Here is a 15,658-nt window from a genome sequence, read left to right on the forward strand (position 1 = left end):
TTACGGAAGAAGGATCCAGCAGTACCTAACTCCACTCAGGACCCCCTTGCCCTACAACTCCTTGAGGAAGTAAACAAGTTGAAGGCTGAACGTCAAGCCGAAATACCTGACTGGAACCAACCTAGGCCTAGCCTTCTTACAAGGAGGATCTTCGACACCCCCTCCAAGCAAAGACAAAGCAGAAGCTTGGCTTACAACTCTACACTGGAAGAGAGGACCCGATTGAACACCTTAACCTCTTTGAGTCCACCATGGCATACCGGATGCACACTGATGAAGAACGATGTCTTCTCTTCCCCTCTACCCTCTCTGGCGGAGCTCTGAATAGGTATTTCCGTTTTCCACCTGAGACGATAGACTCATTTGAGGAACTGAGGAAACTATTTGTCTCTCAACACATCTTCCAGACAGATCGCTTGCATTCCGCAGATGACTTGTACACTATTTGCCAGAAGCCAGATGAGTCACTACGAAAGTATGCCGGCCGCTTTAACCATGAGTATTCTCACTGCGCTGAGGCAGATGACAAGACCGCCCTTAAAACCTTCACGCCAGGCCTACGCGACTGTTTCTTCAAGTACATGATCAATGCTAACACTTGGAAGACTTACTCTGAGGTAATGGCACAAGCTTATAACCATGCCTCCGCCGAGGCAAGGACATATCAAGGGAAACTCCCTACAGCCATCCCTTATCAGCAAATGGGGAGTGAAAGCCAAATCCAACCGAATGCGAAGACCTCAACCTTCCAAACAGCAGCGACGCTTCCCCCTGCCCTACCTAATACCTCGCCAAGTCAACAGGCGTATCATTCTCAGGGCAAGAGGAAAAACTTCCATCCTCACCAGTCTCATTTTAATAAAAAAAAGTAAGGGGCACTATCGCGATAACCAAAGGTATCGCCACGATAATACTCACCCCCAGGCAGTCAATGCAGTGGGCCAAACACGTGTCAAGAATGGTCCTACCCCGAGGTATGAGACATACACACCTTTGAACGCCATATGCATGGCTATTTACCGCAGTATAACTCACTTGATACCAAAGCCAAGGCCGAGGGAGCCAGATTTCAAGTCCACGAAGAACACAGTCATGTTTTGTGGTTACCACGAGTATAATGGCCATGACGGCAAGAAATGTATCACCCTCTGTGATCATATTGAAGCTTTGGCATGTGAAGGAAAAATTGACCAGTTCCTCTTTCACCCTCCAAGGGATAACCGCAACCAACGCCAAGTGAATGTGATATATTCCATAAGCGGTGGCATACCCATATCTGAATCTTCCAACAGGGCCATGAAAAACAATGAACGAACGTTGAAGCCTGGCCACCAAGTGTTTCACGTGGAAGACATCAAGGGAGGCAAGTACCAAAAGCCTAACTGGGATCCAATATGTTTCTACCCTGAGGAAGCAAGATGTATCATCTATCCTCACAACGACCCACTGATTGTGGAGGCTCACATATCCAACTTTGATGTACGATGAATCCTGGTAGACACGTGGGCGTCGGTCAATATCATGTTTGCTGAAGCTTTCAAAACACTTAATGTAGCTGAACACTTGCTCGATCACTCGGTTTCTCCTCTGATAAGCTTCTCTGGTGATGTCGTGCAACCTTTAGGGAGCGTACATTTACCCTTCACCATCGGTACAGGCCCGTACACAGCCACCATCACCACTAACTTCCTGGTGGTTGACTGCCCAACGGCATACAATGTCATCTTTGGGCGCACAAGCATCAATGATCTCAAGGCCATAGTATCCACACATATGTTATTGATGAAATTTCCAACCCCCTATGGCAACGGTTATCAGAGGAGATCAACTTTGTGCACGATCATGTTACAACACTTCAGTCAAGCAACAACACTTGCATGTACCCAAAGAAACACTTTCTATACATGACCAAGTTATCAAGACCAGCTTAGACAAAGCCAACTTGAATATTCACGGTGGTAACAATCAACCCGACGATCCTCGAGATGACTCTTTCACCCAGCAAGCACAACCTGTTAAAGAGTTGGAGAAGGTCTCTATCTCAAAAGATTATCCAGATCGCATAGTGAAGATTGGCACCACTTTGTCACCACCCATTCGGTTGGCATTAATCTCTTTTTTGCAAGAGAACACTGAAGTCTTCACCTGGTCATACAAGGACATGCCAGGCATCTCTCCCGATATCATCTGTCATCGCTTGAGTATTGATCCCAAGACCAAGCTGGTGAGGCAGAAACGAAGATCTTGTGATGCTGAATGATATGAAGCAATGAAGGCAGAAGTTGAAAAACTCAAAAGCATAAGCTTCATCCGTGAAGTCAATTATCCAACGTGGGTAGCAAATGTGGTCCTTGTTAAGAAAAATCCGACCAAGGAAAGTCTTTTGCTTCAAAAGATCTTGTGGAGAATGTGTATCGACTACACCGACTTAAACAAAGGATGCCCGAATAATAGCTTTCCCCTTCCTCTCATTGATAGACTTATATACTCTACAGCAGGGTGTGAACTCTTGAGCTTCATGGATACTTACTCAAGGTACAATCAAATCCTCATGAACCCTTCGGACCAAGAACACACAGCCTTCACCACTGATAGAGGATTATATTGTTATAAAGTCATGCCATTCAGCCTAAAGAATGCAGGGGCGACTTATAAAAGATTAGTCAATTCAATGTTCGCTGAACAGATTAGGAAAAGCATGGAAGTTTATGTTGATGATATGTTAGTCAAAGGCAAACTTGCCAACCAACGCATTGCCAACTTGTCTGAAACCTTCTTCATCCTGAAGAAGTATCGAATGCGGTTGAACCCCAACAAATGCGCTTTCGATGTGGGCTCTGGAAAATTCTTGGGCTTCATGATTAGCCAACGAGGCATTGAAGCTAACCCCGAGAAGATCAAAGCAATTATGGACATGAAAGAACCAGTAACCTCAAAAGACATCCAGAGCCTTACTGGCAAGGTGGCAGCCTTGACCAGGTTCATCTTTAAAGCCACAGACAAATGTGCTCCTTTTTTCAAAGCACTTAAGGGAAGTAAGAAGTACATTACGTGGACCGATGAATGTGCTGAAGCATTTAAGAACCTCAAGGAGTACATGAGTAAAGCCCCTCTACTTTCCAAACCTGAAGTTGACGACACCCTAATTGTCTATCTATCTGTCTCAGCTTCAGTAGTTAGTTTTGTCCTCATTCGTAGGGATGGTAATATCGAACGACCTGTCTACTACGCTAGCAAGGCTCTACAAGATGCGGAGACACAATACTCCAACATTAAGAAATTAGCTCTAGCATTAGTCATGTCTGCTCGGAAACTTCGCCCTTACTTCTAAGCACACTCCATCATCGTGTTTACCAATCACCCCCTTCGACAAATACTTCAAAGTCCTGACACTTCAGGGCGAATGATCAAATGGGCCATAGCACTGGGAGAGTTTGACATCTCCTACCACCCAAAGCCAGCTAAAAAGGGCCAAGCAGTTGCAGATTTCATCACCGAATTCACTTATCCCGTCGACATTTCTCCTACACCTGAGGCAGCGGCTTCATCACCCCTGGAAACCCGAAAGGTAAAACCAACATTCCCAGTATGGACTCTATAAGTTGATAGCTCATCCAACCAAAAGGGCTGTGGAGCAGGACTAGTCCTGACTACCCCCGACAAAGTGGCAATGGAGTATGCTCTTCGCTTCAAATTCAAGGCGTCAAACAATGAGGCCGAATATGAGGCCCTTTTAGCAGGCTTACGTTTGGCCAAACACCTTGGAATTAAACAAATTAATGTCTTCAGTGACTCCCAATTGGTGGTTAACCAGGTCACGAACAACTTTGACGCTAAGGATAACTCCATGGCAGCGTATCTTGCACAAACGCAGCTTTTGCTCAAGCATTTCCACTACCAGATCACCCAAGTCTCTCGAACGGCAAACAGTCATGCAGACGCTTTGGCTCACCTCACCTCAGCAGTGGAAAACAAGATTGGGAGAAAAATTCATGTCGAATTGTTGGCAACACCAAGCACCATGGTCGCAGAAGTGTGCAACTTGCAACAGGGGAATAGCTGGATCACCCCAATTTATAAATTCCTTGTTCATGGCACCCTCCCAAATGATAAAGTCCAAGCTAAGCAGATTCGATACAAGTCTACCCGCTACCTGATCATTAATGACCAATTCTACAAGCGAGGTTTTAACCTACCATACTTACGGTGCCTTACACCTGCGGAAGCAGAAATTGTCTTTCGAGAAATACATGAAGGAGTCTGCGGAGATCATGCTGGATCTCGATCCCTAGCACACAAGGCTTTTCGCCAAGGATATTACTGGCCAACACTCCACCAATATGCCATTAAAATATCTCGCTCATGTGATAAGTGTCAACGCTACGCAACTATTCATCACTCCCCTCCCGAGCCTCTTACTCTTATGATCAACCCTTGGCCCTTCGCCCAATGAGGACTTGATCTGATTGGCCCAATGCCTGCAGGAAAGGGCAAGGTCCGCTATGCAATCGTTGCACTTGACTACTTCACAAAGTGGGCCGAAGTAGAACCCTTGGCAACCATTACTGAGGCAAAAATAGAAGACTTCATATGGAAGAACATCCTTTGCAGATTTGGCATTCCTAATGCGATAGTCACGGACAATGGGCGACAGTTCGACAACAAGAAGTTCAGGATGTTCTGTTCTAAGTTCAACATCAACTTATGTTTTGCCTCCCTAGCTCATCCCAGTCTAACAAACAAGTTGAGGCCATCAACAAAATAATCAAGCGCACTTTGAAAACCAGCTTGGACAAGGCTAAATATTGTTGGCCAGAATTTGTACCCTAAGTTCTTTGGTCATACCGCACTTCATATCGAACTTCAACAGGAGAAACTTCATTCTCACTTGCCTTTGGTACAGAGGCTGTTGTCCCAGTTGAGCTTGAGCAAGCAACGTTCCGAGTCCAGAACTACATGCAAAGTGAAAATGACAAACAACTCACCCTCAACTTGGATCTAGTCGAGGAACACAGAAACCAGGCTCACTTAAGGAATGTCGCCTACAAGCAGCGCATCTCCAACTACTATGACTCAAGAGTTAAACCTCTCTCTTTCAAAGTGGGGGACTGGGTATTGAAGAAAAGACTACTCTGCGACAGAGTCCCGAGTGAAGGAACGCTTAGCCCAAATTGGGATGGACCGTTTGAAGTTATTGGCATCAGTCGCCCTGGTTCCTACAAGCTCAGGAGCTCCGATGGCAAGACCCTTGGCCATCTATGGAACGCTGATCACTTGAAGTACTATTACAAGTAGACTCACACTGTACAAGTGTTGAGCTACGGCCATTCGGCATCCTATGTAATGAAGGCCATTTGGCATCAATTCAATGAAAAGTTGATTTAGACAACTTGGTCTTAACTCCCTTACATCCCTATCACTGAAACGCTCAGGTTTGAAGCTTCAACACGAATGCTTACAACATGAAATAAAGTCTATATATATATGTCAACATGACTTATATCCAAACAAGGGATCTATTCAAACATAACCAAACATTCATCAATGATAGTACAAATACTTGGCAAATAACATCAAAGTGCACAGTACAAGGTTGCAAACATACACAAACAAAAAACCCTCAGCCTTATAACATAGCACATGCCAGACAAATAACAAACTAGTACATCCAGAGTACATGGCACATGCCACACAAACAACAAACTAGTACATTCAAAATACATGCAGAAAAAAAAAAAAAGGCACTATGAGTCATCCTCATCTGAGGCCAAACCCTTGAAAATATCACTTTGCGTTTCAACCGCATCGTCATCGCCATCATCCTCGGTATCTCCAAAACCATCCTCACTCTCCTGAGACTGCTCACCGACACTAGCCTCATTATCAGAGTCATCCTCACTACTAGGATCAACTGTGAGGACGAAGGCTTCACCTCTTTGTCGGTACTCATTCATCTCATCACGGTACTTTTGGATAATGTTTCCATTATCGTAATGCTCAAGGACGGCCATCCATTTCCTTTTCTCAAAATTAGCCGCCCGGATGCAGTGAGGTTTAAAAGCATCTTGAAAGGCCTGGGAACCTAAGAACTCCTGCACGGCAGTGTCCTTCTCAGTTGGGATACTCCTCTTTAGCTCAGAAACTTCAACCAAGGCATTATCCAACTCCCCTTTAACCTTGGAAACTTCGAGGATAGTAGTCTCCAACTGTTTCCCAGTCCCCTCCAGTTGTTTCTTGAGCCTCACATTCTCACCATTTCGCCTCTTCAAACTCTCAAAGTGTTGATCTTTGAGGCGGATGGCCTCACCCAAAGCTTTGCTTGTTTTTCTGGCATCATTCACAAGCTGGTTATTCTCTTTAAACTTTGCCTTGTACCACTCAACCTCTCATAATCTGTCGTCGTACTCAGTCATGACCTACATGACAAGATGATCAGGTCACGATCTGATTCATTCTCATCTAGCAGCTCGCCAAGCTCGTCAACAGTGGATCGACGTCCGGCCAAGCAATTATTGACATACCTAAAACTACTTGGCTGCATGGCAACCCTCAAATCCTTCCAATGGATGTTGCCAACCTCTTCCTTATACTTCCTCTTACGGCTGGAGCTAGGGTCACCTTCTTGGTCAGTGGACTTCATGGTTAGAGGAAAGATGGGATCGATGGTAGGAAGAAGAGGCAACAGTCGTCTCTCCTCCCCTGCAACTATGGCAGCAGCACACCTGATAGCCTCAGCTTCAGCTCTCTTTGAGGCAGTGATCTTGAGGACCTTCTCTTGCGACTTAGGTCTAGGGGCTGGCCTCCCCCTGTGTTTACGAGCTCCCTTGTGAAACAAAATGTCATCTACGGGAACTAACATGGGTGTTTTCCCTTTCTTGGTGTTAGTCCCCCCCCTTTCTTGCTCACTTTCTCCATTGAACAAGAAAAATCAAAGTAAAGAATGCAACTTTGTAAAAGAAAGAGAGGGCGAAATGAAGGATACAACTTACTTGCTCGTCTCTGGCACTCCGACACTAGGGGTTGGAAACCGTACTTTTGAAACAAAGGTTGTAGCTTGCCCAAATGTCTATCATCCTTAGGCACCCTTAACACCTTCTCTACATCAGCCAATTCCCGTCCGAACAATTTGATGTTGCCTCGAGTTACTGCATGAAGGAAAATGTTAGACACAAAAAGAAACTACAACAAATAGCAAACAATGGATACATTACAACCTACAGTCTGGAAGTGAGTAAGAACACGTCACTCAGGCGTGACACCCCTAACATGCTCCCAATCATTATAAAGAAAGCACCAACGATTTTTCCAAGTGCATTACGCCTTTTTCTTACCAAAGACAATACGCTATCTCTCATTCCGACATGCACACTCGGCATACCCTGGGCATGCTTTCACTGGGCGCATCTTATAGCAGTAGCGCCACTGATGGAAGGAAGGCTCACCTAACCCACATTCCATTCAGATAATATAAAACCCGATCAAGGTATCCCAAAAACCAGGATTGAGATGCCCAGGCGCATATCCAATGAAAGATAGCATCCGTTGCAACCAAGGGTGTAAAGGCAACTTCACCCCTAAGGTCAATAATATTTGGGTATAGAACATGACATGACCCTTGGGCGGTTCAGATGGCAACTCTTCATGATTGATAGGAGCATATTCATGCGACTTAAATGGCTTGTTCTCGTGCATTTACGTTATGTTTCTTTAGTTATTTTAGTACTTTAAGCTATTTTCGTGTGTTTGTAGGTTCTAAGGGCAAGGTATGCAAAAGGATGCCTTTTGGTGCCTTTTGGAGCAAATTAGAGATTGGAATGGATATCATATGCTTGGAGCCAAGAGGATGGACGAAATTGAAGACTTGAAGTAGGAAAGTTAAATCCTAAAAGACCTCATGTTTGAGCATCATTGAAGACTCCTACGCATTTTAGAACACAAAAACAACATTCCTTGCAACCTTAGGACATTATCGTATGTTTCCTTGTGTCTCCCTTCCTTGCCATGCAAGGAAGGGCTTTGTTCCCTATTTTAAACACTTAAACCATTCACTTAACATATCATTCACCACATATCATACACTTATCATATCATTCACTTATCATATCATACACTTATCATCACCACTTATCACTTATAATAACCACATATCATATCACTTATAACCATACACTTATCACTTATCATACCCATAATCATTCACACCTTGCAGCCACATTCATCACCAAAGAAACCATCATTTCAGCACATTCCCTTGCATTCCAACCAAAACCGTGCACATGCTATCACCATGCATTCACATGCACTTGTTCCTCCATCATTCCATCCTTTAAAACATTGCACATGCACTTTAATCATTCAACACATGCACTCCCATTCTTTAATCCATGCAGCCACACATTCACCCACATGCATTTCCACCCACATGCTCTCCCATTTCAGATTGCATTTCCATTCACACACCAACACATCCCTTTGTGTCGTGCACTTTAATCATTCAATTCAGCCATTCCACATGCCATTGTCATTCCACTTTAGCTTTAATTCACATGCACGTTCATTCATCCAGAAAATACATCATTTGCCATGCACATGCACTTCCCACTCTTTAATTCATTTCAGCCACATGCATTTCCCCCTTTAAGCCACATGCACTCCCATCCATTCCACATGCTATTGCAGCCACATGCATTTCTCTTTTCATTTCCAGATTGTCCCCTTGCACATGCAGCCACATATTCATTGCACATGCATTTCCAACCCACATGCATCCTTTAATCATTCAAACATGCAGCCACATTCCCTCCTAGCTGTCATGTTCCCCCCCATTTCACCTATAAATAAGCATCCATTCCATTCATTCTCATTTCAATTCGTCCATATTCAGAAAATCATCCAAAACACCACCAGAAATCATCCCCTTGGCCGTGAGTTTCCCTACTAATCCAAACACCACTCCAACCACTCCCCATCCCTCCAAAACACTTCACACTATCCCAAAACTCACCTTAGACCTTGTGATAGAACAACGAGGAAGAGAAGAGTGCCTAAACGTTCATACAATTCAAGTTTGAGTTGTTGGAATGTTTAGGTGTTTCTTTGATTTCAATGTTTAAATTCAATTCTCTTTGTTTTGTACGTATGAGGAATGGAAGAGAAGAGTGCCTAAACGTTCATACAATTCAAGTTTGAGTTGTTGGAATGTTTAGGTGTTTCTTTGATTTCAAAGTTATGAGGAACTAAACCCCCCTTGGCTAGGGGGGGATTCGAAATATATGTTTATGCTTGCATTTTGATTTGATTACTTCTAATTGCGTTTCATAAGTTGTGGATTCAATTTGTTTAACCGTTTGATTGATAACTTATTTATGTATGTTTATTGAGAATGCGCGCTTAATTTTCATGCATGAATTTTGACGCTAGAATATAAGTGAGTTTCACCTAATCGTTATGAACTTATATTCACAAGTAGTGGAGGTTGCTTATAAACAATCGCGTTAAACGAATTCTTGGCATAAGTTTCATGCGTATTCCATAGTAACGAATGCCTCATCAACACTTATAATTTTCATAGAGCATAATGATTCTTGCTTGTATCTCTATTATGCAATCATGTAGGGGACTTGTAGGGAATGTTTTGGGTTGTCGTATGCAATCATCCAATTCAATAACATTAGGAAGATTTGAAAGTTAATTTAAGCGGACCTAATTAACTTGGAGTGTTGAGAATTAATGATTTATTGAAATGCAATTGGAAATCGTTTTATTATGCAAGTATAACATGTATGGAGATGAACCCCTTAGCTAGCCTTCATTCCATTAAATTCTATCACACATTCACATTTACATTTTGCTTTTACTTACAATCTGTTCTTTTAGTTTAAATTCGTCAAAACCTAAACCCCCTTTACTTTCTTGTCAAATTAGTTAGAAATCAATTTAGTTTATGTTTATAAGTGTTGTGATTCAATTTGTTACATAAATTCGTCCAAAGTACTCAAAGTGCTCAAAACTGCCCAGAAAGTGATTTTAAGGCAGTTTTGAGTGTTTTGGGTAATGTTTGAGTCTTTTGGTTTGTTTTAGTGTTTTAAAGTTTAGTTTTGCATTCTTTGAGTCTAGTTTAGTGTTTTATATTGTGTTTTTACGTTTTTGAGTCAAATCCAAGTGATTAACAATCCCTCCTAATCCCCGGTCCAGAACGATCCCTACTTATACTTATACTACAATTGTCAAAAAGATGGTTTAATTTGTGTGCGTATAATTCATGCATCAATGATGTACCAAATGCATTCCTGCATTGCGGGGGATACTACATGACTGCCTTAGGGCTTCAAGCTACCTTTCGCTATCTAATAAGTTTTTCTCTAAAAGTTCTGCTGTGAACTCAAAGCGAAATATGGGTATGGCGTCAAAAACAACCCCCTCACCCACTGACATGAAGGAGGAAGAACTAATATTGGTTAAAGTTTGACAATTGCGAAAATCATACAACGTTTCTTTGGTACAAGACTCCAACAAAGGCCCTAAAGACTCCAACATTACAAGCTCAAACCTAGAGCTAGAGCTAGGGGAGCCCTCATCACTAGGACTTCCAGACTTTGACATCTACAACAAACAGAAACAAACTCTATCACTACATGAAAGATCGAAACATAAGGAAGTTCCTAGGGCATGAAGAAAAAGGTCAACCAGTTCATCATGTTCTTAACCAAATACATGAACACTCAAACAATTCAACCAGAATGAAAGCATGCAATCTAGTGGAGAAAACTAGCAACCTGAAGATGATGCAAAGCAATGCCGGAATCCCTCTCAACTAGAGAACACTGTCTTCCAAAATTACTACAAAATAAGCAAATGAAGGCAAGTTAAAGAATGAAGACTTATCCTTCTTATATAAGTTCAACAGGACAAAGAAATTCAAAATTCAAACCCTGAGAAAGCCCCACATGGAAAGTCTTGAAACTTCCACAAGCTAGGGAATTTCAAACTTCAAATTTTCAGTTCCCCCCATTCCAAAAAAAAAATAAAAATAAAAAATAGAGAAGGGGGAACGCAACAACTTCATCAATGGAAGACAACAACAATTCTCAAAAGCTTCACACACTCTTGATCAAGATAGTGTGAAGCAAAATCAATTTATGGTGCCAACAAAAGCTTCAACAAGTGAAGGGCAACAACAAATGTCAAAAACCTCACACACTCAATTTATAGTGCCAACAAAAGCTTCAACAAATGAAAGGCAACAACAAATGCCAAAAGCCTCACACACTCTTGATCAAGATAGTGTGAAGCAAAACCAATTTATGGTGACTAACACAAAAGCTTCACCTACAAAGCTTCAACATCAAACAAAGCTTCATCAATGGAGAGCAACTACAATTCTCAAAAGCTTCACACACTCTTTATCAAGATAGTGTGAAGCAAAATCAATTTATGGTGCCCAACAAAGCTTCAACACAAAAGCTTCACCTACAAAGTTTCAACACAAGAGCTTTACCTACAAAGCTTCAATACAAAAGTTTCACCTACAAAGGTTCAACTCTCAACTACAAAGCTTCAACACAAAAGCTTCAACACCAAAACTTCACCTACAAAGGTTCAACTTTCAACTACAAAGCTTTAACATCAAACAAAGCTTCAACATCAAACAAAGCTTCAACAACAAAGCTTCATCAATGGAGAGCAACTACAATTCTCAAAAGCTTCACACACTCTTGATCAAGATAGTGTGAAGCAAAATCAATTTATGGTGCCCAACAAAGCTTCACCTACAAAAGCTTCAAAACAAGAGCTTCACCTACAAAACTTCTATACAAAAGCTTCAACTACAAAGTTTCACCTACAAAGCTTCAACACAAAAACTTTACCTACAAAGCTTCAACACAAAAGCTTCAACACCAAAGCTTCACCTACAAAGCTTCAACACAAAAGCTTCAACACAAAAGCTTCACCTACAAAGCTTTAACACAAAAACTTCACCTACTAAGCTTCAAGATGTCACTACAAAGCTTCATTATGCATTCATACATATACTGTGCATCTACACATGTCACTAAACTCAATGGTCCAGCGTTTAAGATGAAAAATTTGCCCACGAATGTACCATGACTGATTTTGCATCACAAAATTAAGATCATCTCCATTTGTGAGTCCAACATCAAACCACTTCCTACCATAATGATTCACATAAAACGTGTTCTTGACTTTATTATTCTAGAAAAGACGAAACTTCCACTTCATAATCCTAGCCTTAAAGTGTTGACCGAACATTCAAGGATAAACAACGAAGTACTCACCTTGGTAACACCACGTTCCATGGTGAACATACCAAAAGCCTTCTCTATAACACTAAGTTCATGCACAAGTTGTGGACCAGGGAAGGGTTCACCCACCTGGAATGTGATGCTCAGTACAAATCCTAGGCGTCTTAGGGTGGGATAAGCTTAAAGCAAGAGCTTTAGAATTGGCCATAAAGGTAAAGTTAGGAAATAGATAGTAGACAGAAAGGCAAGAGAGATAGATGGAATTAGAGACAACGAACAAGGTTAGAGCAACCCAAAATAAATACACCAGCTTAGGGGGAAGCCAATCGCCATACAAGCACAAAAATGAAACAAAACAAAACAAAATAATTATAAAAAATCCAAAGGGAAGCCAACCGCAATAGTCATGATTGCCCACAAAGATCGAGGATTGGGTTTAGGATAGCTAGGTTGGTAAGGAAGAGTAATAATGATTAAAACCTAGCTTGAATAGTAACGCGGGGAGAACGAGGCCCAAAAATCTTGACAACCCAATCGCCCCACCTAACCCTAGCAGACCCATGTGCATTTTTGTTCATGCCCTCTGCATGCACATAATATGGACGTCATGCACATGTCTTATGAAATGTACAATTTATCCACAAATTCCTAATTAATTATCTTAATACAGGGCTTTTAAATTGGAGTAAGTAAACTTTTGATATTTTGCTATGTTATTTTAGGCATAACTGAAAGGTGGTGAACTAATGCATGAATGCCTAGCAAAGTGGGCCATAAAGTGGTGCCAAAACTTGTTCTCTTGGCTTATACAAGGAAGGGGAAAATTGCGGCAAAAATGACAAATGGAATTATGTGTTGTGGGCCTAGGAATTCTTTTAAGCACTTGTTGCCAAAAGGGACAAGACTTACCCCAATTTTTAAAGGTTTTTTATCTTGGAAAAAGCACCAACCACATCTTAGCGTAAATCCCAAACTAAAAACTACTACTTGCTTAGCAATTTTTGGCTTCCATGGTTTGTTGCTAAATGAATTGGTTGGCTTCATAATCTTAGTAATAAGACAAAGTAGATATAAGGTTTTGTAAAATTTACTATATCATTTTCCTTTGTTGTTTGGGTTCCCATAATATTTTGGGATGAGCTCTTAATAATTTGATTTGCACTCTCTTACATGGTAATGATAAGACCTTGGGTGCCATCTATTACTACCATTCATTGCTGGTAATGATGAGACCTTAGATTGTCCACAAAGATTGAGGATTCGCTTAAAGTGTAAACAACCTTACCGAAATCAGGAATCAACCTTACCGAAACAATGACAATCAAAGAGCAATATGCAAAAATTGGTCAATTTCAAAAGGTTATGTTGGAATTTAAACAGTATTATTACAAGAAAAGTAAAGGAAAAGAAACAAATTTACTCTACCTATCTTCACCGCATAATATATCACAAAACATACTTATTTCATGATGCCATTTTCACAAATTACAGCTACTGAATTTGTCATAGTCAAAGAAATCCCGATGTGATCAAAACGTGAAAGGACCATGTGGACTTCCACATTCGTTGCATGCTTTCAGGGTAGCATTTTCATCACGAACTTTTATAATTCTAGCTCTTACCTCCCTATCCACCCAAAATGTCGAAAAACACCGTTGAACCATCTCTCTACATTCCATTACGCTCAACCATCCCAATCTGTGATGGTTGAGAGAATACAAAAGCTTGAGGCCTTTTTACTTCGAATCCCCACCGTAGCACACCAAGATCACACCATACACGTACATTGCTACTTCATGACCCTTTGAGATCGCCATCTTTAAAGACTCAATTTTGGATTCTATTATATTGTCTTGGAAGTAGTATCGCATCCCTAGCCTATACAAGACCTCGGAATTGCCAAAATCCCTGCATCTTTTCAAGAACATGGACACATTTTCATAGCTGCTCCATGAATTAAGCAGATTGAAACTTTCAAATTTGCTAATGTCGAGTGTTTGAATATGCGATCGTCTTGGGCGATTTGGTTGAACTTTTTGCAACTTATCTTTGCTGAAAACAGGTCATTAAAATAGCGCGAAGCAACCTTCATGAGTATTTGGACAAGAAGCTTGTCCGGAAGAGATTATACGAACGATGAGGTGGTTCTGGCTTTCTTCATGTTCTGGTTTTGGATTAAAACATAATTTTTACAAGAAAACTTAAATAGATGGTTTATACTTCGACAAGAAGCAGAAGATTTGTATGGACCCAATAAGGCGTTAACATTGCCTTCAAATGAAGTAAATAGTAAATACAAATTCATGGATATTAACAAATACATTTACAGATGGGTTTCTGTTATTGATTACAAGTCCATGTAAACCCAATGCATGAATTAATAACAAATAAGTTTTAAAGATGGGTTTATGCTATTAATTACAAATCCATAGTCCAAATACATGAATTATATAGTCACTAATTCTAGAAATACTGGCCAATTGTTAGTTATATGCTATTGATTACAAATCCATGTACAAATACATGCATTATAAGCTCAGTAATTCTAGAATAATGGCCAATTGTTAGTTATATATTACAGACCTTCATTGTTCCGAAAACATCACTACCAAAAGCAAGTATCAAATATGAAAAACATCACTACAAAACGCAAGTAGTACGTGATCTAAGAAAATGGCATCAAAGCTAGCAACTTCTGCTCCAGCTTCCGCTGTTACTTATGCACACGATATGCACACCACATGCACTCATATGTACACTATATTCATGATCTACACAAAACTGGAGATTGGGCAAGGAGCTGTTTCTGACATTTATAAGATACGGCATGTTATTCATATACTAGATACAATTACAACATAATCCACAACGATCACATATATAAGGTTAGAGTGATGGTCAAATATATGTGAAGAATTACCATGACATCAGAAGAATCATAGGGTCACATATAAAATTAGAATGTAATCCACAATGATGGCATACATAATCCACAACAATCACATACACAATTATAATATAATCTACAACAGTCACATAACAAAATAAATATTAGTGGGACATCGGAAGAATCATGTGGTCTCAAGGATTGTAACAAGTTCCCTGCAAGTTCTCTCATTATGACCAAGCTTCCAGCAACTCCTTTCTCTTCACCGCCTATGTACTTCTTTTCATTATCGCATGTAACCCACCTCCCACTGTAACAAACCATTACAGGTACTTCCCCTGTGTTATGCTGCACAAACTTGAAATTACATATAACATACATGCATCAAAACTAGTGAACATTCCCGCTTGAAATTACATATAACATACAGCCATGCACACCATATGAACATAACGGGAAATTTTCCCCAAAATTCCCAAATTTGTGTAATTGAATACTTGAACAGAAA

General features: G+C 40.8%; 2 protein-coding genes and 2 pseudogenes across 2 annotated transcripts; 2 read left to right on the plus strand and 2 right to left on the minus strand.

Annotated features, from left to right (window-relative positions):
• Positions 1-251: 251 nt before the first annotated feature.
• LOC148691338 (uncharacterized) lies at positions 252-1,488 on the plus strand. Its single transcript, XM_088683989.1, has 2 exons — positions 252-577; positions 1,026-1,488. The coding sequence occupies exons 1-2, from the start codon at positions 252-254 to the stop codon at positions 1,486-1,488; spliced, it is 789 nt and encodes a 262-aa protein (XP_088540115.1).
• A 1,915-nt stretch (positions 1,489-3,403) lies between these two features.
• On the plus strand, positions 3,404-4,453 carry LOC137733482 (uncharacterized). Its single transcript, XM_088683990.1, has 2 exons — positions 3,404-3,568; positions 3,626-4,453. Exons 1-2 carry the CDS (start codon positions 3,404-3,406, stop codon positions 4,451-4,453), a joined length of 993 nt encoding a protein of 330 aa, XP_088540116.1.
• Positions 4,454-5,744: 1,291 nt separating this feature from the next.
• LOC148691339 (uncharacterized) lies at positions 5,745-12,317 on the minus strand (annotated as a pseudogene).
• Positions 12,318-13,684: 1,367 nt separating this feature from the next.
• LOC137712173 (putative F-box protein At1g67623) lies at positions 13,685-14,568 on the minus strand (annotated as a pseudogene).
• Between the last annotated feature and the right edge of the window lie 1,090 nt (positions 14,569-15,658).

The sequence above is a fragment of the Pyrus communis genome, chromosome 14 (genome assembly GCF_041283825.1).
Source record: "Pyrus communis isolate YQ-2024b chromosome 14, ASM4128382v1, whole genome shotgun sequence".
NCBI classification, from domain to species: Eukaryota; Viridiplantae; Streptophyta; class Magnoliopsida; order Rosales; family Rosaceae; genus Pyrus; species Pyrus communis.